Source organism: Salmo salar, chromosome ssa13 (genome assembly GCF_905237065.1).
Source record: "Salmo salar chromosome ssa13, Ssal_v3.1, whole genome shotgun sequence".
NCBI lineage: Eukaryota > Metazoa > Chordata > Actinopteri > Salmoniformes > Salmonidae > Salmo > Salmo salar.
In genome coordinates, this window is record NC_059454.1 from 27,338,653 (window position 1) to 27,366,508 (window position 27,856).

General features: G+C 42.1%; 1 protein-coding gene across 2 annotated transcripts; it reads right to left on the reverse strand.

Annotated features, from left to right (window-relative positions):
- Window positions 1-257: 257 nt before the first annotated feature.
- LOC106566785 (inosine-5'-monophosphate dehydrogenase 2) lies at window positions 258-27,075 on the reverse strand. Of its 2 annotated transcripts, XM_014135172.2 has the most exons (15): window positions 26,655-27,075; window positions 24,041-24,089; window positions 23,595-23,696; window positions 14,691-14,765; window positions 14,039-14,245; window positions 13,785-13,872; window positions 13,477-13,676; window positions 13,289-13,379; window positions 13,096-13,191; window positions 11,758-11,829; window positions 9,705-9,848; window positions 9,121-9,265; window positions 3,617-3,760; window positions 3,421-3,504; window positions 258-2,837 (listed from the first exon to the last, which is right to left on the reverse strand). In XM_014135172.2, the coding sequence occupies exons 1-15, from the start codon at window positions 26,798-26,800 to the stop codon at window positions 2,816-2,818; spliced, it is 1,665 nt and encodes a 554-aa protein (XP_013990647.1). In that variant the 5' UTR covers window positions 26,801-27,075; the 3' UTR covers window positions 258-2,815. The 2 variants fall into 2 exon arrangements, with proteins under 2 accessions (XP_013990647.1, XP_013990648.1); XM_014135173.2 differs by lacking the exon at window positions 11,758-11,829 and having other exon boundaries at window positions 26,655-27,073.
- Window positions 27,076-27,856: the final 781 nt, after the last annotated feature.

A 27,856-nucleotide genomic window follows, 5' to 3' on the forward strand; every position in this document is an offset into this window, starting at 1 on the left:
TGTTCAGTACAGATCCCCTGTTATGTTAATTTGCCTTTCATTATTGTTAATAAACTCACCTTCTGCACCTGTTTCCTGCGTCTACGTGACACTTATGTAAGTCTTGGTTCCAATAATTTATATTTTTCGGCCACATTATTTGAGAATACTTTATACACAGAAAATAAATATTACAATTATAAATACGCATATATTTCAACCCAAATGTGTTTACAATATCTCTACACTTGATAAATTACCACAATAACAACAAAAGCTTGTTGAAAATGTTTACTTTTTTATTTGACTTATTCAAAGTCAGTTTATTTCACAAGGACATGGGAGGCATCTGATTACACAAAAACACTCCATCACAGTACTGACGGATAGACAAACAGACAGACAGAGCATGCTCTATCTGGGAGAGCAGAGCATGTCTGTCTGTCAGGGAAGACTGATGGCTAAGGTCATTTATGTTTGTGTGTGTTAGTGCTGAGCGATTAACCGAAATGTCGTTTTTTTTTGTGTGAGTCCAACACGCCGTTTCTCTGGAGATAAATCAAATAATTCACGAGAGAAATCAAGTCAAGAACTATGTGGAACGCTGTGCTGAAGGGTGTTGTAGTTTTCATTAAGAAAATATTCAACATAGTTTAGTGCAGAAAATTGGTAATTAACTACAATGATCATAATCCATTGCGCCTGTTCTTTCCGGTGTGGACAGAGACGGATACACTTTTACGTCTGCTACGTTATGTTAGATACACACAGACCGCATAGACTGGATGAAAAAGGAATGTACACAACGTGAGTGGTGTCTATTCATGGCTGCCAAGGGAAGCTAGGCTTCCCCCAAAAATGGAAAAAAATAATCTGTTTAATAATTGTCCTTAAATTCGCAAGAGCCTCTCTGTCTCTATAGCCCATCTATCCGGTGCTGTCTGGTCAAAAAGAGTATGATATTGATGCCACCCGTAGCATTTGCCCTCCCTAATATAAAATATTAGCCAATCAGCATTGATCTAAACTGTGAATGGTCCTGTCGCACCAAAAAAAAGGGTCAAGGGAAGCCAGTTTGGATTTGGCTTCACATCACATCAAGCCAAACGTCATTGGCAGAAAAAAAATGGAATTGTTGTGTTGTTGTCTAAAATAGCCATGGATGGCGATAAGGATTTGGACTTGTGATTTTACTTAATTCTCTGTACTGGCCAATTTAAAAATAAAAAATAAATCTAACTAGGCAAGTCAGTTAAAAACATTCTTATTTGATTATAACGGTGATTCTGATCCAACCATAAATTCATATATTGTGCCCCTGGCCTGATAACTAGCTGGCTCATTGTTGCCCATGAAAGAAAGTTAGGCTAGCGAGCAAGCATTTTAGCCAGGTAGCCTTGGACAACAAAAATGTAAAATATGTACTGTATATGACAGTCATAGACCGTTTCGGCAACATGAAAGAGAGGATGGCATTGGCGTTCCTATACCAGTTAGGCGAGTCCACGTTTTTCTACTTGCAAGCACGCCGCACACAGAGAAATCAGTACCACATCATATTTAGCTTATGTTGATTGGACTAAATCGTTTTTGGTATCTTTTAGTTGTCACTGTATTAGACTAAGCAGAGGTGATTTGATGATGTTGACATGTTAAAGTTGAAATGGTGCTGGAATATTGGAGGCAGCTCCTGTTTTCTTTGGAACTTGCGGTTGGTAACTCTGGTGTTCTAAATCAATAGTTGTTTAGTAGTTTGAAAATGTCGGTAACATTAACGTGCTTGATTATGCTGTAGGTCATGTAACTGTTTGTTACATGCCATATGCTTTGTGGACTTCACCGGACAGATGTTGCTCTCTGGATTTGTGATGAAACGGGTGTGGTTTAATTTATTATGCCACTGTGTCTTCTTATTGTCTTGGCCTTTAGGCCTATAGTTCACATGCCTTGCCACCGTGATATAACAGGTTATAGAGCAAACAACGCAATTATCACAACATATAGGTTATCATTTGGATTTTCTTTTCCTGGCTGGCTTGGCTTCCCCAATGATTTTACCCATATACCACTACTGCACAACACAACAATGAGAGAGAGAGACAGTTTGGGAAAGTATGCCTCATCTACTTTGAATAACTAGTAAAATTATTACATCAGACAGCTCTGCAGCATGCTTAGTCCAGTTAGCTAAATAGGATGACTAAGTAATACATGATGACTTTAAGGAATGAAAAATAAAGTTATCAAATAAAAAGTAAGTAATATACACAACTGAAATATTAATTCATAGTAATTTCCTGTTTTTCTTTTGATGTCTACCGAATGTGGACCTGAAAGAGACCATGGAATATTTTTAGTTTGGCAATTGAATGTTCACCATTTTTGGCTTTGGAATTTCCATTAAAAAGCTATAAAATCATTTTAATGTCATTATTTCATAATGCATTTAATGTTTAAAAAAATAATCGAAACCGATTTCTTTTTTCCTAATCGAACCGAAACTACCTTCAAAAAGAACTAATCGCCCAGCACTTGTGTGAGTGTGTAATAATTGTGGGTGCTAATATTTTTCCTATTTCACACATGTACATGTGTGTATTAATACGCATGTGTGAATTAGAAACTTATTTTTGCATATCCCAACTCTCCCTGAGACACACTAAGAGAGTGGGGTCACGGCCAGGGTCTGCAATTATCAACGGCGACCCTGGAACAATTAGTGTTAAGTGCCTTGCTCAAGGGCAGACAGATTTGGGGTTGGCAAGTAGTTGTTTGTGCTTGCATGTGCGTATGCTTGAGGAACACAAGTCTGCAGCCCACTACTGTGTTCTCTTCCTTAGAACAGTCGCTTCTCATAACTGTGTGTGAGAGAGAGAGAGAGAGAGAGAGAGAGAGAGAGAGAGAGAGAGAGAGAGAGAGAGAGAGAGAGAGAGAGAGAGAGAGAGAGAGAGAGAGAGAGAGAGAGAGAGAGAGAGAGAGAGAGAGAGAGAGAGAGAGAGAGAGAGAGAGAGAGAGAGAGAGAGAGAGAGAGAGAGAGAGAGAGAGAGAGAGAGAGAGAGAGAGAGAGAGAGAGAGAGAGAGAGAGAGAGAGAGAGAGAGAGAGAGAGAGAGAGAGAGAGAGAGAGAGAGAGAGAGAGAGAGAGAGAGAGAGAGAGAGAGAGAGAGAGAGAGAGAGAGAGAGAGACAGGTTTAACAGATTAATGGATCACATAACAAATGACCAACATGTTGCATCAGGCCGAGATCAGATACTGTAGAGACATATAGGCAGGTTGAAGTGAGATTAGTTTTGAAAGGGAAACCATTCTAAATCTAGGGGCTTGTACGTGGAACTGAGATTTTCAGAAGATCCTCAGATAATATATTGTAATGTTAGCCTCTGTGACAGCGCTGCACTATGGGCAAGCCAACACTGCCAAGCTAGAGCACATCAGTAAGTACCTGTGCATGCTGTGGACTCCTCCCTCCATCTGGGCCGATGTCGTCCTCCTCTCAAACTTCAGATCCCCAGAATACATCATGGCTCTGCAGGGGGAAGACAAATAATGTTACACAGAGCCCCGAGCTCACACACACAGCCTTCGAACAGATGGCGTTATCAAAGTAGGCTCACTTTGATTTACATTCAAATGTGTACCTGAGCTGGGTGAGGCTCTTGGATCCGATGTCTTGACAGGAGTGCTGGATCCCAGCCAGCAGGTAGGGAATAAACTTATGTATGGAGCCCTTGTCCTGGACCGCCCCCGACACACCTTGGGCCACCTTGATCTTGTCACACTCACTGGAGAGAGGGAGGAGACGGGTAAGCTATAGTGCCTTCAGAAAGTATTCATACCCCTTGACTTATTCCACATTTTGTTGTGTTACAGCCTGAATTCAAAATATACCCAATAATGAAAGTGAAAACATGTATTTTGACATTTTCGCAAATGTATTGAAAATAAAACACAGAAATATCTCATTTACATAAGTATTCACAGGCCTGAGTCAATACTTTGAAGAAGCACCTTTGGCAACGATTACAACCATCAGTCTTTCTGGGTAGGTCTCTAAGAGCTTTCCACACATGGATTGTGCAACATTTTCCCATTTTTCTTTTCAAAGTTCTTCAAGCTCTGTCAAATTGGTTGTTAATCATTGCTAGACAACCATTTTCAGGTCTTGCCAAAGATTTTCAAGTAGATTTATGTAAGAACTGTAACTAGGCCACCCTGGAACATTGTCTTTTTGGTAACAACTCCAGTGTAGATTTGGCCTTGCATTTTAGGCTATTGTTAAATCAAAGTTTATTTGTCACGTGCGCAGAATACAACAGGTGTACAGTCGTGGCCAAAAGTTTTGAGAATGACACAAATATAAATTTTCACAAAGTCTGCTGCCTCAGTCTGTATGATGGCAATTTGCATATACTCCAGAATGTTATGAAGAGTGATCAGATGAATTGCAATTAATTGCAAAGTCCCTCTTTGCCATGCAAATGAACTGAATCCCCCAAAAACATTTCCACTGCATTTCAGCCCTGCCACAAAAGGACCAGCTGACATCATGTCAGTGATTCTCTCGTTAACACAGGTGTGAGTTGTCGAGGACAAGGCTGGAGATCACTCTGTCATGCTGATTGAGTTCGAATAACAGACTGGAAGCTTCAAAAGGAGGGTGGTGCTAGGAATCCTTGTTCTTCCTCTGTCAACCATGGTTACCTGCAAGGAAACACGTGCTGTCATCATTGCTTTGCACAAAAAGGGCTTCACAGGCAAGGATATTGCTGCCAGTAAGATTGCACCTAAATCAACCATTTATCGGATCATCAAGAACTTCAAGGAGAGCAGTTCAATTGTTGTAAAGAAGGCTTCAGAGCGCCCAAGAAAGTCCAGCAAGCGCCAGGACTGTCTCCTAAAGTTGATTTAGCTGCGGGATCGGGGCACCACCAGGACAGAGCTTGCTAAGGAATGGATGCAGGCAGGTGTGAGTGCATCTGCACGCACAGTGAGATGAAGACTTTTGGAGGATGGCCTGGTGTCAAGAAGGGCAGCAAAGAAGCCACTTCTCTCCAAGAAAAACATCAGGGACAGACTGATATTCTGCAAAAGGTACAGGGATTGGACTGCTGAGGACTGGGGTAAAGTCATTTTCTCTGATGAATCCCCTTTCCGATTGTTTGGGGCATCCGGAAAAAAAGCTTGTCCGGAGAAGACAAGGTGAGCGCTACCATCAGTCCTGTGTCATGCCAACAGTAAAGCATCCTGAGACCATTCATGTGTGGGGTTGCTTCTCAGCCAAGGGAGTGGGCTCACTCACAATTTTTCCTAAGAACACAGCCATGAATAAAGAATGGTACCAACACATCCTCCGAGAGCAACTTCTCCAAACCATCCAGGAACAGTTTGGTGACGAACAATGCCTTTTCCAGCATGATGGAGCACCTTGCCATAAGGCAAAAGTGATAACTAAGTAAGTGGCATGGGGAATAAAACATCAATATTTTGGGTCCATGGGCAGGAAACTCCCCAGACCTTAATCCCATTGAGAACTTGTGGTCAATCCTCAAGAGGCGGGTGGACAAACAAAACCCCACAAATTCTGACAAACTCCAAGCATTGATTATGCAAGAATGGGCTGCCATCAGTCAGGATGTGGCCCAGAAGTTAATTGAAAGCATGCCAGGGCGGATTGCATAGGTCTTGAAAAAGAAGGGTCAACACTGCAAATATTGACTCAGCATCAACTTCATGTAATTGTCAATAAAAGCCTTTGACACTTATGAAATGCTTGTAATTATACTTCAGTATTCCATAGTAACATCTGACAAAAATATCTAAAGACACTGAAGCAGCAAACTTTATGAAAATTAATATTTGTGTCATTCTCAAAACTTTTGGACACGACTGTAGACCTTACAGTGAAATGTTACTTACAATCCCTAACCAACAGTGCAATTTAAGTAAAAAAATAGGTATTAGGTAAACAATAGATAAGTAAAGAAATACAAAATAAAAACAGTAAAATGACAGTGAAAATAACAGTAGCGAGGCTATATACAGGTGGTACCAGTACAGGGTCAATGTGCGGGGGCGCCGGTTAGTAGGGCTAATTGAGGTAATATGTACATGTAGGTATAGTTAGTGACTATGCATAGATGATAAACGGAGAGAAGCAGCGTAAAAGAGGGGTTGGCAGGGGGGGGTGAACAGACGGACGACGACAAACACTGCAAATAGTCCGGGTAGTCATTTGATTACCTGTTCAGGACTCTTATGGCTTGGGGGTAGAAGCTGTTGAAGCCTTTTGGCCCTAGACTTGGCGCTCCGGTACCGCTTGTCATGCGGTAGCAGAGAGAACAGTCTATGACTGGGGTGGCTGGGGTCTTTGACTGCCTGGTGTAGAGGTCCTGGATGGCAGGAAGCTTTGCCCAAGTGATGTACTGGGCCGTACGCACCACCCTCTGTAGTGCCTTGCGGTCGGAGGCCGAGCAGTTGCCGTACCAGGCAGTGATGCAACCGGTCAGGATGCTCTCAATGTTGCAGCTGAAGAACCTTTTGAGGATCTGAGGACCCATGCCAAATATTTTCACTCTCCTGAGGGGGAATAGGTTTTGTCGTGCCCTCTTCACGACTGTCTTGGTGTGTTTGGACCATTCTACTTTGTTGGTGATGTGGACACCAAGAAACCTGAAGCTCTCAACCTGCTCCACTACAGCCCCATCTATGAGAATGGGGGCGTGCTTGGTCCTCCTTTTCATGTAATCCACGATCTTCTTTGTCTTGAAGGAGATCTCCTTTGCATCTCCTTTGTCCTGCTGAAATGTGAATTAATCTCCTAGTGTCTGGTGGAAAGCAGACTGAACCAGGGTTTTCTCTAGGATTTTGCCTGTACTTAGCGCCATTACGTTTCTTTTTTATCCCGAAAAAACTCCCCAGTCCTTAATGATTACAAGCATACTCATAACATGATGCAGCCACCACTATGCTTGAAAATATGGAGTGTGGTACTCAGTGATGCGTTGTAATGGATTTGCCCCAAACATAACACTTTGTATTCAGGACAAAAAGGTACCGTAATTTCCGGACTATTAAGTGCACCTGAATATAAGCCGCACCCACTGAATTTAAAAAAAAATATTATTTTGAACATAAATAAGCCGCACATGTCTATAAGCCGCAGGTGCCTACCGGTACATTGAAACAAATGAACTTTACACAGGCTTTAACGAAACATGGCTTGTAACAAAAATAAATAGGCTTTAACGAAACACGGATTGTAACAAAAAATTAAAAATTTGCAGTAAGCTTTAGTTGTCTTTTTGCACTGAGTCAATTCCTCACGCTGCTGTTTCCAACGTCTTATCATCGACTCATTAAGACCAAGCTCCCGTGCAGCAGCTCTATTTCCTTTTCCAACAGCCAGATCAATCGCCTTCAACTTGAAAGCTGCATCATATGCATTTCTCCGTGTCTTTGCCATGATGAGGGTGACAAAATGACTACCGTAATCAGAATGATGGGAAGTTTGAGAGCGCTCGATTTAATCTAAACAGTAAACAAAAAAGTTGCTTGACCTTAACCCGTTCGGCAATTTCATTGGTCTAATGAAAGCTTCATGCCGCCAAAAAACTGAGCACGTCACAGAATGTGTTTTTTGGAGAAAAAAAAATTGAAAGCGGGAAAAATCCATATATTAGCCGCGTCATTGTTTAAGCCGCGAGATTCAAAGCTGGGAAAAAAGTTGCGGCTTATAGTCCGGAATTTACGGTAATTGATTTGCCAAATTTTTTTGCAGTATTACTTTAGTGCCTTGTTGCAAACAGGATGCATGTTTTGGAATATTTTTAATATGTACAGGCCTCGCGAGGCATTGGAAAACCTCCCTGGTCTTGGTGGTTGAATCTGTTTTAAATTCACTGCTCGACTGAGGGACCTTACAATTATCTGTATGTGAGGGGTACAGAGATGAGGTAGTCATTCAAAAATCATGTTAAACACTATCATTGCATAGTGAGTCCATGCAAATGATTGTGACTTGTTAAGCACATTTTTACTCCTTAAGTTACTTAGGTTTGCCATAACAGAGGTTGAATACTTATTGACTCAAGACATTTCAGCTTAAAAAAAAATATTAATGGCATTATGGGGTATTGTGTGTAGGCCAGTGGCCCAAAAGAATCGCAATTGAATCCATTTTAAATTCAGGCTGTAACACAACAAAATGTGGAACAAGTCAAGGGGTGTGAATACTTTCTGAAAGGCACTGTATATATGCTGTTTGTCTTTTGATTGACTGCCTGCTTCAAAGCCAGTTACCCCTGGGTCGTATTCATTGATTATTGCACACTGTAGCAAAATGTTTTGCAACGGGAAACAAAAACAAGCGTTCAGGTAGTGTCTCTGTCTGTTATTTCACTTCGTGCCTAATGATTACAACCCTGGAGACAATAAATGTGTATTACTAGTGTATTAGTATCAGGTGTTGGAACCGGTTCAGGGAACAGAACTGAAAAATGTAAAATAAACATTTTTTGAGGAACAGAAGCAAGAACGAAAGTGATCTATACTGTTCCGGAACTGAACCGTTATTTTAAAAGCATGGGAACCGTTATTTTACGTTCCGGGCATTTTTTCCTATTCCCACAAAAGAACGCAACAAAGCGCCTATGCAAAACCCTCACTTTGTCACTCAAACTAATTCCGGTGTCACACTGCCTGCCAGCTGAACATCTTTTCCAGTGTGTGTGTGCAGGCTACCTGCCCCTCCTCCTCCCTCAGAAGCATAGTCTACCGTACATAGACGTCACAAGCTAGTTTTGGTCTAGCTCACAAACTCTAGGCGGCATTATGCGTAATGTAATGGGACTGAGAGTCATGGTCAAGGGCTAGCTCTGGTCCAACGTTAGTTAAGCCAACTCTCTGAAGTTCCAAGACATTCAAAGTTCCTTCATAGTTTCCGCTCCTCCACAGGTATAATTCTGTGGGCCTAATTCAGATGAAGCGCTGGGTTGTTATGACATGCTTTATAAACAGTTACTTTTTTTTGTTGGTTCGAACCGGTTCAGAACTATATTTTGCTGGTCGGAATGAACAAATGATGGTTCTGTTCAGAATGAAATGATTGGCAAATTATTATATTAGTATTACTGCGCCTCAGTACCTGAAGTATCTGGTCTGGGAGCCCAGGTTCTTGTCCATGGCATCCAGTGAGCCCATGCCTCTGTACTTCTTCAGCCTGATGCCATCAGAGAAGAAGTATTCACCTGGAGCCTCACTGGTGGCAGCCAGGAGAGAGCCCATCATCACTGGAGAGACAGAGGGAAGGAGAGGTAACCGTTAGATAATGTGAGTGTTAGCCCTTTATCCACTGCTAATGGAATGTGTGTATGCTTGTGGTGTGTCTTTTGTAAAAACCTTTCACTGAGTGTGTACTTTAGACCCCTCCACTCAACTCTGGACATTGAAGCCAATTCCACTGCTTGTTTTCATTGTTCCCCTTTAATCAGGGACTGATTTAGACGTGGGACACCAGGTGGGTGCAATTTAATTATCAGGTAGAACAGAAAACCAGCAAGCTCCGGACCTCGTAGGGTAAGAGTTGAATACCAGGTCTAAATCAGTCCCTGATTAAAAGAGAACAATGAAAACAAGCAGTGGAATTGGCTTTGAGGTCCAGAGTTGAGTTTGAAAGGACTATAATGAGAGTTTGTGTGTGTATGGGTATTTAATTTAAGCCTGACTCACCTGTAGATGCCCCCAGTGCCAGGGCTTTGGCAATGTGCCCCACGGTCTGGATGCCCCCGTCGGCAATGACCGGCACCCCGAATCGACGGGCGTACTCCGACACCTTGTACACGGCGGTGGCCTGGGGACGCCCGCATGCCAACACTGAGAAAACAGGGGAAGGAGGCCAGGTGTGAACAAAGAACACACACACACAAGTTGAATATCCAGCCAAGACTGCACATGTAGACCAATTAGTGGAAAAAATATCAGAATTGGGCTGCCTGTGTAAACGCAGACTTATTGTCACTTCAATTGAGGCTGACAGGTCATGGAGAATATCCAGCCAAGCCTGCACATGTAGACCAGGGTTTCCCAAACGCAGTCCTGGGGCCCACGGTTTGGTTGTTGCCCTAGCACTACACACTGGGGCCCACGGTTTGGTTGTTGCCCTAGCACTACACAGCTGATTCAAATCATCAAAGCTTAATGAGATGGTTATTTGAATCAGCAGTGTAGTGCTAGGGCATAAAACCAAAACATGCGCCCAGGGGGGCCCAGGACCAAGTTTGGGAAACCCTGCTGCAGGCCACCTATCAGAGACAGACTAGTCATTCTCACACACAGCAGACAGTCTGTCCTTGAATGTATTTGATGTAATTTCCTGGTTTATGAAGTTAATAAGTCAGCATTAATTCATATTTTTGTTGATTTGCTGTAGATTAAACATTGTTTTGGCTTGCTTAAGTGGACTATATTTTAATGAATGGTATTTTATCATGTGTTTACCTGATAAATCGAATCATTATCAAACTGATTAAATAGCAAGATGATGGGGCATGATAGGATTTCCAATTTGCAAACATAGACCAACCGCACACTATATTACATTATACAAAGTTGATGTTTATTTGGGAAAATAACATTCATAAAATGAAAAGAGAAAACAAATTGAGTAAGTCTTAGGTGTTTTGAGTGGAGTTTGTTTCGTATGCAGGCTTTGTCCAACACTAAATTTGAGAAGTAGACGATTGCTATAATTTCCTCCTAAACATGTTGTGTAACAGTTTAAATGAGCAATCCGTTTCAGAGAATTTCTTTATGAACTCTTACTCTAAAATGACTTCATTAGAACATCAAACAAGTCGATAAAGTGGAAAATATTATTTTAGCTTCATGTCCACTTCTTTTTCTGTGATTATTATGCATGAGCTTTGGATCAGTCTAACTGTTACAGGTATGTAATATACTAAATAATGACCTAAAAAAAATACTCAATATCCAGACCAGCACTACCAGAAGGTTTTTGCAGTCATGCATATTTAACCTCTTAAAATAATGATAATATTATGATCAAACACATTGTAAATCATATGTTAAGTCAATGACATATGTAAATGAAGTGTTAGAAACAATGACATATGTAAATGAATGAAATGCCTTACAACAGCCAGTTTAATTCGGCGCTAAGGGCTCCCTCCCCACTCCTATATGAAAACCTGGGCATAGGTTGGTGTACAACCGACAGGGTAAATGCAGTTAAATACAACTCATTGGGGAAAAAGACTAGGTTTATTTTTTCTTAACAGGGACAACGACCTTTTACAGTAAATTGACAGATGCAGAATGATGAAAATATCTTTCATCTGTAGTAGGCCAATTGATATTGCTAAAGAAGTTACAACTTGTTTCAGATGGGAAGGTGAATGGCCTAACTGACAGACACCATCATGACTGAGACTGTCCATCACATGCCTCTGCACTGCATTTAAGGATGCATCTCAGGTCCACTACTAAAACATACTTCATCATATGCATCCAAACATAGCGCATGTGTCGTAATGATGAGGGTATGTCGAGACAAGATAGGTGTGATGTCACACACGGTGACTGACAGATTAGTCAAGGACAAAAGGACAAAAACCCCAAAACCCAAGGCCAGCTTGACTACTACTTCTACTGATGCAGAGCCGTTAGCAACCAATGCAGAGAGGCTGTGAAGGCGGGTGGGCGGGCACAGTGTGGTAGTAGAGCCAATGAGAGAGAGCCCTGCGTAGGGGGGTGGGGGACTTACTGCAGTATCCCGTAACAGTAGTTGGGGTTTTGGGGCTGTGGCGCTTTATACCAGGAGGAACACTGAGAGGCGCTGGAGAGACATACATTACAGGCAGTGTGAAACCAAGAGAGAAGAGAGGAGAGGAGAGGAGAGGAGAGGAGAGGAGAGGAGAGGAGAGGAGAGGTCCACACAATGAAACGAAGGTGATGAGAAAGAGACTGCTACAGAGAGAAAGAAAGAGACTGCTACAGAGAGAAAGAAAGAGACTGCTACAGAGAGAAAGAAAGAGACTGCTACAGAGAGAAAGAAAGAGACTGCTACAGAGAGAAAGAAAGAGACTGCTACAGAGAGAAAGAAAGAGACTGCTACAGAGAGAAAGAAAGAGACTGCTACAGAGAGAAAGAAAGAGACTGCTACAGAGAGAAAGAAAGAGACTGCTACAGAGAGAAAGAAAGAGACTGCTACAGAGAGAAAGAAAGAGACTGCTACAGAGAGAAAGAAAGAGACTGCTACAGAGAGAAAGAAGGAGACTGCTACACAGAGAGAAAGAAAGAGACTGCTACAGAGAGAAAGAAGGAGACTGCTACACAGAGAGAAAGAAAGAGACTGCTACAGAGAGAAAGAAAGAGACTGCTACAGAGAGAAAGAAAGAGACTGCTACAGAGAGAAAGAAGGAGACTGCTACAGAGAGAAAGAAGGAGACTGCTACAGAGAGAAAGAAAGAGACTGCTACACAGAGAGAAAGAAAGAGACTGCTACAGAGAGAAAGAAGGAGACTGCTACAGAGAGAAAGAAAGAGACTGCTACAGAGAGATAGAAGGAAGCGATAGATAGATAGAAAATAAGAAACCCAAAACAGATCATGAAAGATGGAGAGAGAATAGCATGATGGAGAGAGAAGGGGAGAATGAGACGGAGAGAAACATAAAATAGAGGGTAGGAACGATGAACAAGAAGAAAGTTGTGCGTGCTTTCTGAGGACCTGCCCCTTGAGAAAATCAATTGTTTGTTCGTTGAACGTTTTGCTCTGAAGTGGTTTGATTGAGGTTTGAGGATGTTGCATATGCTGCATTCATTCAGCAGGTGCTCTTATTCTGTTAAATTGCCTGTATTAGAATGTAGCATGCATGGCAGCACAATTTGATTCTGAAAAACCATTCAGCATTCTCTACAGCCAGTAGACAGAGAGAAAAAAAACTAGGACGAACACTTATGGATGGGACCCTTTGTACAGACTTCTACACTTGGCTAAGGGGCGATTTCAGTCGTTAGTGGGAAGGTGGTCAGATTGGAGACTCCCGATTGGGTTAGAGCTGTGGGAGGGGAGCTAGGAAGCCTGCCATTTTTGGGACTTACCTTCCTGTGTGATACAGATGGAGCCACTGCCCATGCCCACGCGCAGGCCGTCCACCCCGGCATCGATCAGGTTCTTGGCCTGGGCTGCAGTTACCACTGAGACAAGCAGGGGGAGACAGACCAACAATGTCAAGGGTGGTACATGAGGGCAATTCTGAGAATGCAGCATTTCTGTGTGCGTCCCAACACTTACCATTGCCTCCAATGACCTGAAGCAGTGGGTATTTCTCTTTGATGTACTTAATCATGTTGATTTGGAAGATTGAGTTCCCTTGAGAGGAGTCCTTAAAGAATGAGAGCAACATTAAAGAACAGATTGAAGAAGAGAAAGTATCTATATGAGAAGAACAAAGAGATGGGGTAGGAGAACCAGTGACCCACCAGTACGACCACGTCTACTCCGCTCTGCACCAGCAGGTCCAGTCTGTACTTGTCATCGTTGTGCGTGCCGATGGCTGCCCCACACAGCAACTGTTTGCGGGAGTCTTTAGCGGCCAGGGGAAAGTCCCTGTTCTTCTTCAGGTCTGTCCTGGCGATGATGGACACCAGGCAGCCGTCCTCGTTCACTATGGGCAGCTTACCTACACAGAGATGGACACCATTTAGAACGGGGAAATCTAATCACGAGGCACATGAATTTGACATGTATAGGACTGTCCTTCCCCTTTTCCCAGGTCCCGCCTCCTCACCTTTCTTACTCCTCTGCAGGATCTCATTGGCCTCTTTCAGTGTCACTCCAGCTGGAGCAACGACAAGGTCCTCCAGCTTTGTCATCACCTGTAGCGGGGAAGGAAAGGAGAAAACAAAGGAAGATGAGCATTTACCTTTGGACGGCAGTTAGAGAGTGGTAGGGAAGTAAACTAAATGCATATACACTGATTTAAAAATACTAACTCGAAGACCGAATAACATTCAACCATAATATGTATTAAGCCACACACACCTCACTGAGTGGCAGGATGTGCTCCTCCTCCTTCAGGAAGTCAATGTCCCGCGAGGAGATGATGCCAACAAGGTGGCCCCCCATGTGGCCGTTGTCTGTGATGGGGATGCCGCAGAAGCCGTGGCGTGCCTTGGCCTGGAACACGTCTGCCACACGGTCTGTAGGACTCATCACCACCGGGTCTGTGATGAAGCCCTGCTCGTACCGCTGGGAGAGAGAGGGAAGGAGGCAGGCAGGAGAAGGAGGGAGATGAGGGGGAAAAGAGGGAGCAGGGTGGAGGGGGTGGAGAGAGGAATGAGGTAGCAGGAAGGATAATATAAATTGGGGGAGGGGGAAGAGGAGAAAAGTGAACAGGGAGAGGAGCGAGAGGGTAAGGATATCTATTACACTCTGCAAACCTACAGGGTATTTAAAAAGCAAGCCAGACAGAGCATGAGCGATAGATCCAAATCTGAGAATATAAAGAAAAAGATTGCCTGGCGGGAACACTACAGTGAAACAGTAGCAACTAGTTTGGCAGGAAGATCAAACCGAGAGAGCAGACGATAAGATGAGTAACAGAGACAAACATACAGACACACACATGTAACAGAAAAGAAAGATGAAAGGAGATGGGAGTGAAAAAGAGAGAGCATGGCATAGGGGTCATTACCTTGACCTTGCGGACCTCGTTGGCCTGGAACTCTGGAGTGCAGTTGTGGTGGATGAAGCCTATTCCTCCCGTGAGCTGAAAGAAGGGACATCATATTTTTATTTGTGTGTGCACACGTGTAAGAATGTGTGTGAGAGAATGTGTGTCCTCAGACATTAACCCTAACTGAAGTTGCCTGTAAGGATTTATCCAGAACAAACTGTTCCAAGCCTCGAGGGAATTCTGGCCTTTGTTTTACGATGAAGATTGTGATGTTTCCTCTGACGTTTGCCTCTGGGGGGGTTCACAACTATCTTAGGTTACTATTTTAAGTGAAACGGATATGTGCAGCTGTTGTAGTCACTTCAAGTTACCCTGGCCTGGGAGAAAGTAGAAGTTGTTTTCCAATAGCTGATGATATTTACACCATCAGGGGTTTTATAGGGTTGTGGCTTGTGGTCTCCTGTGACCATGTGATTGGTCATTCACAACAAAGCCGTTTTTAATTCCTTTTTATTTCAAAAAAATGTGGGGCTTAATATTGCAGAAAGATTGTTGCTTCCATCAATGTAATTGTCTGGATCATTTCCAATCCCCATATATTTTGGGGGTAAATATATATATATATATATATATATATATAAATAAAAGTCGGAAGTTTACATACACCTTAGACAAATACATTTAAACTCAGTTTTTCACAATTCCTGACATTTAATCCTAGTGAAAAATCCCTGTTTGCGGTCAGTTAGGATCACCACTTTATTTTAAGAATGTGAAATGTCAGAATAATAGTAGAGTGATTTTTTTCAGCTTTTTTTTCTTTCATCGCATTCCCAGTGGTTCAGAAGTTTACATACACTCAATTAGTATTTGGTAGCATAGCCTTTCAATTGTTTAACTTCGGTCAAACGTTTCGGGGAGCCTTCCACAAGCTTCCCACAATAAGTTGGGTGAATTTTGGCCCATTCCTCCATGACAGAGCTGTTGTAACGGAGTCAGGTTTGTAGGCCTCCTTGCTCGCACACGCTTTTTCAGTTCTGCCCACAAGTTTTCTATAGGATTGAGGTCAGGGCTTTGTGATGGCAACTCCAATACCTTGACTTTGTTGTCCTTAAGCCATTTTACCACAACTTTGGAAGTATGCTTGGGGTCATTGTCCATTTGGATGACCCATTTGCGACCAAGCTTTAACTTCCTGACTGATGTCTTGAGATGTTGCTTCAATATATCCACGTAATTTTCCTCCTCATGATGCCATCTATTTTGTGAAGTGTACCAGTCCCACCTGCAGCAAAGCACCCCCACAACATGATGCTGCCACCCCCGTGCGTCACGGTTAGGATGGTGTTCTTCGGCTTGCAAGCCTCCCCCGTTTTCCTCCAAACATAACAATAGTCATTATGGCCAAACAGTTCTATTTTTGTTTCATCAGACCAGAGGACATTTCTCCAAAAAGTACAATCTTTTTCCCCATGTGTAGTTGCAAACCGTAGTCTGGCTTTTTATGGTGGTTTTGGAGCAGTGGCTTCTTCTTTGCTGAGCGGCCTTTCATGTTATGTCGATATAGGACTCGTTTTACTATGGATATAGATACTTTTGTACCCGTTTCCTCCAGCATCTTCACAAGGTTCTTTGCTGTTGTTCTGGGATTGATTTGCACTTTTCGCACCGAAGTACGTTCATCTCTAGGAGACAGAACGTGTCTCCTTCCTGAGCGGTATGACGGCTGCGTGGTTCCATGGTGTTTATACTTGCGTACTATTGTTTGTACAGATGAAGGTGGTACCTTCAGGCGTTTGGAAATTGCTCCCAAGGATTAACCAGACTTTTTTTCTGAGGTCTTGGCTAATATCTTTTCATTTTCCCATGATGTCAAGCAGAGGCACTGAGTTTGAAGGTAGGCCTTGAAATACATCCACAGGTACACCTCCAATTGACTCAAATTATGTCAATTAGCCTATCAGAAGCTTCTATAGCCATGACATATTTTTCGGGAATTTTCCAAGCTGTTTAAAGGCACAGTCAACTTAGTGTATGTAAACTTCTGACCCACTGGAATTGTAATGCAGTGAATTATAAGTGAAATAATCTGTCTGTAAACAATTGTTGGAAACATGTATTGTGTCATGCACAAAGGAGATGTCCTAGCCGACTTGCCAAAACTATAGTTTGTTAACAAGAAATTTGTGGTGGTTGAAAAATGAGTTTTAATGACTCCAACCTAACGGTATGTACATTTCTGACTTCAACTGTACATACATACCCATACATACATATATACACTGCTCCAAAAAATAAAGGGAACACTAAAATAACACATCCTAGATCTGAATGAATGAAATAATCTTATTAATTACTTTTTTCTTTACATAGTTGAATGTGCTGACAACAAAATCACACTAAAATAATCAATGGAAATCCAATTTATCAACCCATGGAGGTCTGGATTTCGAGTCACACTCAAAATTAAAGTGGAAAACCACACTACAGGCTGATCCAACTTTGATGTAATGTCCTTAAAACAAGTCAAAATGAGGCTCAGTAGTGTGTGTGGCCTCCACGTGCCTGTATGACCTCCCTACCACGCCTGGGCATGCTCCTGATGAGGTGGCGGATGGTCTCCTGAGGGATCTCCTCCCAGACCTGGACTAAAGCATCCGCCAACTCCTGGACAGTCTGTGGTGCAACGTGGCGTTGGTGGATGGAGCGAGACATGATGTCCCAGATGTGCTCAATTGGATTCAGGTCTGGGGTACGGGCGGGCCAGTCCATAGCATCAATGCCTTCCTCTTGCAGGAACTGCTGACACACTCCAGCCACATGAGGTCTAGCATTGTCTTGCATTAGGAGGAACCCAGGGCCAACCGCACCAGCATATGGTCTCACAAGGGGTCTGAGGATCTCATCTCGGTACCTAATGGCAGTCAGGCTACCTCTGGCGAGCACATGGAGGGCTGTGCGGCCCCCCCAAAGAAATGCCACCCCACACCATGACTGACCCACCGCCAAACCGGTCATGCTGGAGGATGTTGCAGGCAGCAGAACGTTCTCCACGGCGTCTCCAGACTCTGTTACGTCTGTCACATGCTCAGTGTGAACCTGCTTTCATCTGTGAAGAGCACAGGGCGCCAGTGGCGAATTTGCCAATCTTGGTGTTCTCTGGCAAATGCCAAACGTCCTGCACGGTGTTGGGCTGTAAGCACAACCCCCACCTGTGGACGTCGGGCCCTCATACCACCCTCATGGAGTCTGTTTCTGACCGTTTGAGCAGACACATGCACATTTGTGGCCTGCTGGAGGTCATTTTGCAGGGCTCTGGCAGTGCTCCTCCTTGCACAAGGCGGAGGTAGCGGTCCTGCTGCTGGGTTGTTGCCCTCCTACGGCCTCCTCCACGTCTCCTGATGTACTGGCCTGTCTCCTGGTAGCGCCTCCATGCTCTGGACACTACACTGACAGACACAGCAAACCTTCTTGCCACAGCTCGCATTGATGTACCATCCTGGATGAGCTGCACTACCTGAGCCACTTGTGTGGGTTGTAGACTCTGTCTCATGCTACCACTAGAGTGAAAGCACCGCCAGCATTCAAAAGTGACCAAACATCGGCCAGGAAGCATAGGAACTGAGAAGTGGTCTGTGGTCACCACCTGCAGAACCACTCCTTAATTGGGGGTGTCTTGCTAATTGCCTATAATTTCCACCTGTTGTCTATTCCATTTGCACAACAGCATGTGACATTTATTGTCAATCAGTGTTGCTTCCTAAGTGGACAGTTTGATTTCACAGAAGTGTGATTGACTTGGAGTTACATTGTGTTGTTTAAGTGTTCCCTTTATTTTTTTGAGCAGTGTATATACACACATGCATACTTTAAAACAAATATACCTTTATTATTCCCCGCAAACCCTAACACCCTTCCCTCAATTGGAGTAAACTAATAAACAATAACACTTTGGCTTCTACCTTCAGTTTATACATATTATACACATTTTACAGACCAAATCTATTTTACAATAGTCATATTTTGTTTGTTTTTAGTCCTTCCTCTATGTCTGATGTCCATCCAGTTTGATTTCTATTTGTAACTGTGCTATTTCACAAAATTTCTAAACCTATATACATTTTACTGACCCCATATGTTTTACATTTGTTGTCTTGTTATTAGTCCCACCCTTCAGCTCCATTCAACCCCTCCCATCTATCTCTTAACACCATCCGTTTTGGAGCTGCAACTGGGTCCTGGACTTCCTGACAGGCCGCCCCCAGGTGGTGAGGGTAGGTAACAACATCTCCACCCCGCTGATCCTCAACACTGGGTCCCCACAAGGGTGAGTTCTCAGCCCTCTTCTGTACTCCCTGTTCACCCACGACTGCGTGGCCATGCACGCATCCAACTCAATTATCAAGTTTGCAGACGACACCACAGTGGTAGGCTTGATTACCAACAACGACGAGACTGCCTACAGGGAGGAGGTGAGGGCCCTTCAGGGAGTGTGGTGTCAGGAAAATAACCTCGCACTCAATGTCAACAAAACAAAGGAGATGATCGTGGACTTCAGGAAACAGCAGGGAGCAGCCCCCTATCTACATTGACGGGACAGCAGTGGAGAGGGTGGAGAGTTTTAACTTCCTCGGCGTACACATCACGGACAAACTGAAATGGTCCACCCACACAGACAGCGTGGTGAAGAAGGCGCAGCAGCGCCTCTTCAACCTCAGGAGGCTGAAGAAATTCGGCTTGTCACCAAAAACACTCACAAACTTTTACAGATGCACAATCGAGAGCATCCTGTCGGGCTGTATCACCGTCTGGTACGGCAGCTGCTCCGCCCATAACCGGAAGGCTCTCCAGAGGGTAGTGAGGTCTGCACAACTCATCACCGGGTGCAAACTACCTGCCCTCCAGGACACCTACACCACTCGATGTCACAGGAAGGCCAAAAAGATCATCAAGGACAGCAACCACCCGAGCCACTGCCTGTTCACCCCGCTAACATCCAGAAGGCGAGGTCAGTACAGGTGCATCAAAGCTGGGACCGAGAGACTGAAAAACAGCTTCTATCTCAAGGCCATCAGACTGTTAAACAGCCATCACTAACATTGAGTGGCTGCTGCCAACATACTGACTCAACTCAAGCCACTTTAATAATGGGAAAATTGATGTAATCAATTTATCACTTGCCACTTTATATTATTTATATTAGATAATGTTTACATAACCTACATTATTCATCTCATATGTATATACTGTACACGATACCATCTACTGCATCTTGCCATCTTGATGTAATTAGATGTATCACTAGCCACTTTAAACAATGCCGCTTTATGTTTTCATAACCTACATTACTCATCTCATATGTATATACTGTACTCCATACCATCTATTACATCTTGCCATCCTGATATAATGTATCACTAGCCACCTTAAACAATGCTGCTTTATATGTTTTCATACCCTACAATACTCATCTCATATGTATATACTGTACTCCATACCATCTATTACATCTTGCCTACGCCGTTCGGCCATCACTCATTTATATATTTTTATGTACATATTCGTATTCATTCCTTTACACTTGTGTGTACAAGGTAGTTGTTGTGGAATTGGTAGATTACTTGTTAGATATTACTGCATGGTCGGAACTAGAAGCACAAGCATTTCGCTACACTTGCATTAACACCTGCTAACCATGTGTATGTGGCAAATAAATGTGATTTGATTTTGATTTGCCATATATATTTCAACTGTGCTGTGATGCTTCACAAAAGTACTGAATCTTTCTATTCTTATAGCTTCTACAGACTGTAAATTAAAGATGAACATTTTTGCTAAAATAATTATATTATTGATTGACTATGACTTAGTTCTAGGCAAATGTTGCCATTCTTCAGGCATTCCTGGACCTGTGACCAAAAACGAGCTACATATGGACAGTACCAAAATAAATGATCTAATGACTACCTCCTCGCAGAAAAATCTGCAGAGCTGGGAAGATTGTATCCCCCATATATATAACATTCTATTGGTTGCAAGAATTTTGTATAATAATTTAAATTGAAAAATTCGAAGTTTTGAATCCGGCGTTGTTTTGCGTGTCAATTCATAAACCATGTGCCATGGAATGAATACATCAAAAATCTCTTCCCAACTACTTTGCAATTTATTTGGCACAGCTGTCAATTTTTTGGTCCTTAAATGAAATTGGTATATGTTTTTATTCATCACAATTTTATTTAACCATTTCTGTTCTTTAATGCAGGGCCGACAGACAAGTTCATTATTTTTTCCCACTTCTATTTGCCTCTTCCATTTTTGTGGTAATGCTGCAATTAGTTGGTTGTAATATTGGGTAGACAGACATTTCCATATGTCTGTGTTAGCTGCATGTGTGACATAATCCCACCAGTGCTATTTATGATATAATTTACAAAAATTATACCTTCTTAAAACATTTTATCAATATATATATATTTTTTTATCAATTATTATATTTAAGTTTAACCACAATATTTGTTGTATTATTTGTTCTGTCTTTTCAGGTGGATTAAACTGAAATTGCAACCAACTTTCTATGGCTTGTTTAAAAAATAACGATATTTTGGCGATGATTTCGTTTTCAAACAACCAAAAGTGTGCAGTTGTAATCTGAATAAAGGGAAAAAGGCCATTCTTGAACATGGGGTGAGACATTCCTACCAATTTACTAGAGAACCAGTTTGGATTGAAGTATAACTTTTGTATGACTGATGCCTTTAGTGAGAGATCTAATGCTTTAATATTTAATCATTTCTGCCCTCCGAATTCATATTCGTTATAGAAATGGGCCCTTTTAATTTTGTCTGGCCTGCCATTCCAAATAAACTTGAATATTTTTTGTTCATATAATTTAAAAAGCAGGCCACTAGGTGTAGGCAAAACCATAAGCAAATAGGTAAACTGTGATATGACTAAAGAGTTAATCAGGGTGATTTTCCCACAAATCGACAGGTATTTTCCTTTCCATGGTAGCAAGATCTTATCTATTTTTGATAACTTTCTATAAAAATTTATCGGAGTGAGATCATTTCTTTATTTCTGGATTTGTATACCGAGTATGTCCACATCCCCATCAGACCATTTTATTGGTAAACTACACGGTAATGTAAAAGTTGCATTTTTTTGTGATCCAATACGTAATACTTATCATAATTTGGATTTAGTCCAGAGAGGTTAGTAAAAGTATCTAGATCCTCTATGAGGCTGTGGAGGGATTCTAATTGTGGTTTTAAAAGAAAACATGAATCATCAGCGTAGAATGAAACCTTTGTTTTTAAGCCACAGATTTCTAATCCCTATATATTATTGTTGGATCTAATTTTAACAGCAAACATTTCGATGGCAATAATAAATAGATATGCAGATAGTGGACAACCTTGTTTTACTCCTCTTGACAGTTAAAAATATTCTGAGATGTAGCCATTATTTACTATTTTACACCTAGGGTTACTATACATAACTTTAACCCATTTTATAAGAGATTCTCCAACATTGAAATATTCCAGGCATTTATATATAAACTCCAGTTGTACTTTATCAAAAGCCATTTCAAAGTCAGCTATGAAAACCAGGCCTGGCTTCCCCGATATTTCATAGTATTCTATTGTTTCCAGTACTTGTCTTATATTATCTCCTATGTATCGTCCATGTAAAAAACCTGTCTGATTAGGATGAATAATATCTGACAATACCTTTTTAATTCTATGCACCAAGCATTTAGCTCAAATTTTTGCATCACAACACTGAAGTGTAAGAGGCCTCCAATTTTTTTAAATGGACTGGATCTTTATATATACACCACTTGGATCCTGTTTCAGTAATAATGAAATCAGACCTTCTTGTTGCGTGTCCGATAATCTAAAGTTTAAGTGGTTAAAACATGCTAATAATGGTCCTCTGAGTATATATAAAAAAAAGTTTGGTATACTTCCACTGGTTTGCCATCCAGCCCTGGAGTTTCCTGGACTTGAAGGCTTTAATTGCATCAAGAAGTTCCTCTGTATTTTGGCCTTCACATGAGTCTTTCTGTACAGATGTTAATTTTACATTATTAATAGGAAAAACATCTATACAATTAGCTTCGGTTAGTGGAGATGGAGGAGGCAAACTAAAACATATTCTTAAAATACTTTACTTCCTCTTTCAAAATATTATTGGGTGAATCATGCGTGACTCATCATTTGGAAGAAGTTTCAATACATTTCTTTGGTAGCATTTCTATGTTGAAGATTGAAATAGAATTTGGTGCATTTTCCCCCATATTCCATTCAGTTCGCTTTATTTTTATAATATGTTACATTGGATCTTTCTTGAATAAGTTCCTCCATTTCTTTTTGTTTTTCCTCTAACTTATTCTGTGCCTCTATGGTACAGTTTTTATTGCTATCTGTACTGTGAGTCCTTCAATTTCCTTTGTTAATATGGACTCCTTTGATCTAAATTGCTTCTTTTTTTTTTATAGATGAGTACTGAATTGCATGGCCTCTAAAAAGCACATTTAAAAGTGCCCCATACAATAAGAGGATCTGCTGTACCTATGCTATGTCTGAAAAAGTCAGTTATAAATTCTTCAGTCCTAGTTATAAACAATTTATCATCTAGTAGGCTTTGATTCAATTTCCAATATCCTCACCCATGTGGAAATTCTGTAAGAGTAATATATATGCCAATTATGTGATGATCCTTCTTTAATTCCTTCTTGCCTCTTTGGTAGCTGCGTGCCAACAAGTGCGGAGAAGATTAGCCTCACGTTTCACGCTCTTAGTTTTTCGTAAGTTGACCCGATACAGCTGTTTACTTTGTGAATTGCAGAGTCTACTTTTAACTAAAACCTTCAATTATGACGCCATGCCAAAGTGTGTGTGTTTAAACCAGACTTACTGCCATGGCAATGGCCAGCGCTGACTCTGTGACTGTGTCCATTGGGGTGGATACAAAAGGCGTTTTCATGGTGATCTGTTTTGTCAGGGCTGAAGTCAAATCCTGCAGAGGAAACAAACCAGTTTCTACAGTGAATACTTGTAACAAACACTTATTGTAGTAACAAACAACTTTTAGGGGGTATGCCTAATGAATAAGGCTCTGCTACAAATCAAGGTTACAATGGGAAGTTCTTCCTTCATAAATGGAACCCTGGGTTGTATTTACAGGCGCCAAACAGAAGAAAACGGATTGAAACAGGCAGGGACTACCTGAAATTGTCCAATAAGAAATGCTTGTTTTTGGTTTCTGTTGCAAATTGTTTTGCTAGTGTGCACTAATGAATTAGACCCCGGTCATGGAGAGACAGAAGCCCTATTGTCTTGAAGAACAAGGGTTCTACTCACCACCTGTTCCGATGTGAAGTCAATATACCCTGGAAGAATCAGGAAGTCACTGTGAGTGAGTGAGTGAGAGAGAAGGGGTGAGAGGAGAGCAGGGCCAGGCCTCACATGCTGCATACAATCTATCAATGGCATTCACACACACGTTTGCAATTTCACACATAATGTACTGCAAGGTGTTACGAAATCACACAAGGGGAAGCCAAAGGTTAATTTCCATCTTCAGTCATATTCTATGCTATGTTTTTTTTCATTGACACAGTGGCCGTAAAAAAAATGGTACCACTTGAGTGGTACTGCAAGCTCAGTATTTGATCATCTGAGATATCTGGAACTTCAAGTGGATAATTTTTCTGAGAAGTTGGGTGTATGTTACGTGGTGTGCATGCATCTGATGAGCAGGCAACAGAGTCCTGTGTTACTACACATTAGTGCTGATGGTCAACACATTCCTAAAGGTCCTGAGAAGTTTCCAAGCGTACTGTGTGTCTTGTACTAACTAGTTGAGATTTAAAGCATGCTGTTCCACTTGCATCTTCATTTTGGTGTATACTGGTACTATAAACACCTAAATAGTCAATGTGTGACCCATGTTTCTAGGAGATTAAGCAAGGAATTAGCAGAATGAGATGTGGTGGTAACTTCACTGAAAGAGCAGACAAGAGATAAGGCACTGTAGCAGACAGTGGCTGACTGACTGCCAAATAGGCTATATTTCTACCTAACAACTACTTATTGTTCGTGTCATTCCAATACAATCAGACCCTTTTGCTAAAATCTTGACATAATGGTGCCTCCAGAGTGTCATAATTACATTCTTGTCAAACATCGTCACAAGGCATGTCATGCCTTCATGGTATTTCCTAATTCAACTGCTGGAAACGAAGCTAACGTATCTGACCACAAAATAGTTATTGTCTTGTGTGTCAGACACTGAAAGTAGGCTGATTAATAAACAGAATTAAGAAACATGTCCCAGACACCCTCAATAAGGGTGATGCAGTGCCATAAATGCATGGACCTAAATATACAACAAACTTATGTGGACACCCCTTCAAATGAGTGGATTTGACTATTTCATCCACACCCGTTGCTGACGTGTATAAAATCGAGCACACATACATGCAATCTCCATAGACAAACATTGGCAGTCTAATGGCCTTACTGAAAAGCTTAGTGACTTTCAACATGGCACCATCATAGGATGCCACCTTTCCAACAAGTCAGTTTGTCAAATTTCTGCCCTGTTAGAGATGCCCCGGTCAACTGTTATTGTGAAGTGGAAACGTCTAGGAGCAACAACGGCTCAGCCACGAAGTTGTAGGCTACACAAGCTCACAGAACAGAACCGCTCAGTGCTGAAGCACGTAAAAAAAACACACACACACACACACACACATAATAAATAAATACAAAATTGCCTGTCCTCACTACTGAGTTCCAAACTGCCTCTGGAAGCAACGTCAGCACAATAACTGTTTGTCGGGAGCTTCATGAAACGGGTAGCCATGTGCAATGCCAAGCGTCAGCTGGAGTGGTGTAAAGCTTGCCGCCATTGGACTCTGGAGCAGTGGAAATGAGTTCTCTGGAATGATGAATCATGCTTTACCATCTGGCAGTCCAATGGACAAATGTGGGTTTGACAGATGCCATGAAAACGCTATATGGTACCAATGCATATTTCCAACTATAAAGTTGGTGGAGGAGGAATAATGGTCTGGGGCTGTTTTTCATGGTTCGGGCTAGGCCCCTTAGTTCCAGTGAAGGGAAATCTTAACGCTACAGCATACAATGACATTCTAGACGATTCTGTGCTTCCAACTTTGTGGCAAAAGTTTGGGGAAGGCCCTTTCCTGTTTCAGCATGACAATGCCCTGTACACAAAGCGAAGTCCATACAAAAATGGTTTGTCGAGATCGGTGTAGAAGAACTTGACTGGCCTGCAGAGCCATGACCTCAACCCCATCGATCACTTTTGGGATGAATTGGAACGCCAACTGCGAGCCAGGCCTAATCGCCCAACATCAGTGCCCGACCTCACTAATGCTCTTGTGGCTGAATGGAATTAAGCCCCCGCAGCAATGTTCCAACATCTAGTGGAAAGCCTTCCCAGAAGAGGGGAGGCTGTTATATCAGCAAAAGGGGACCAACTCCATATAAATGCCCATGATTTTGGAATGAGATGTTCGACAAGCAGGTGTCCACATACTTTTGGTCATGTAGTGTACTACAATAGAGGAACGTCCAAACCATGCATAACTGAATAGCCAGGCTTATCCAGAACCTAATCAAATACCCAGCTAGCTACTTCATTATGTTGGTAGATTTGCATCAGTCCCCAAAGTCAAATTGTTACGCAACTCGATGTCACTTGAAAGCAAGAGTTGAGCCGGGAAACCTAAGTCGGCAGACCCATGTAGAAAGATGTAATTTACTGCGTGTACTGCAATGACTCAAAGCCCCTACATGCGCAAATAATAATGTCATGTGTTTAAGACTTAATATAGGGCTTGCAGAGAAACTAACAACGGAAGCTAATTGAGATGGATTTCATCAAGGAGCCATGCGACCATAGACTGTAAAACAATAAATGCGACTGCCAAATCCCAATAATTACTTGTACGTAAGGCCGTCCCCGCAGTTGAAGAGTTGCTGCCCGCTCAGTCCATCATCGGGCACGTAACCAGTCTGTCCACTGATCAAGTAGTCAGCCATGATACACAATCTATTGGGTGTTTGATCAGTCACTTTGGTGCTAAACATACAACGACCGAGAACTTTCTTCGTTTCTTTGCTTCACTCCTAGTTCCGATCTGTCAGTCAGCTGTGGCGTGGTGCGACCATGCGCACTGTCCCCCGCGTGCTTTGTTAAAGTCAAGTCTATAAAAATGATATGTAATGCATTCACAACAGTAGAAAATAAACCGAAATGCCCTTTTAATTCTTCGGCCTTTAATGTTATCAAGCTCCTGCCCTGTTTGGCGGTAGCTCTGGTCGCACACGTGTTCGTGATGTGCAGTTTGTGAACGATTCGTTCTTTTGAAAGACTCTTTTTACTGACTCGAGTCATGATTCATTTTTTTTAGAGCGACTAGTTCATTTTATTCGTTCGTTTGACCTGCAGGCGGCAATGAATTCTACAGCAGGATTAATACACGCTCCTCCGGTTCAGTGGCTCCAGAGACGTGCTCCGACCAGCAACTGTGTATCATGTGCGCAAGTGAAAATTGATCTAAACATACATGTTTAGAACTGATAATTGATCGCATGGTGCAAGAATGAATGCAAGTAATTGATTATTAAACGTTATGATGGACACAGCCTCTGCATATTACTCTCACGGCAGTCAAGCAATGCGTTCCGCCAAGTCTTACAATCTAATCTGGTTGTGGCCACAACTATAACTCGTTTCAAATGTATCAAGAAATAACCTTATTTGTATGCCTAGCGATCAATAATTGTACATTTTTTAAAGCACAATTTTAAACAAGTGAAACAAATGACAGCTCCAATAAACAGTGGCGTGTATTCATGGATGCCAAGTAAAGCCAGGCTTCCCCCCCAAAATGACAAAGAAAATAAAAAACATCCAATCCTTTATTTCGTCTCTTGTCTTCCCCAGTGATTTTACCCACGCAGCTCTATAGCCAATAAGCCCCCTATGGTGAAGGACATGTGAACGAGCGCGTAGTAGAATCATGACTCGAGTTTTCAGTTCATCGTTCGCCGGTAGGTGGTCCTGCGGGCTCTGGGCAGCACTGACTCGAACGAAATATTCATTCCTTTGACTGAACGACTCGAAAAGATCCGAGTCAGTAA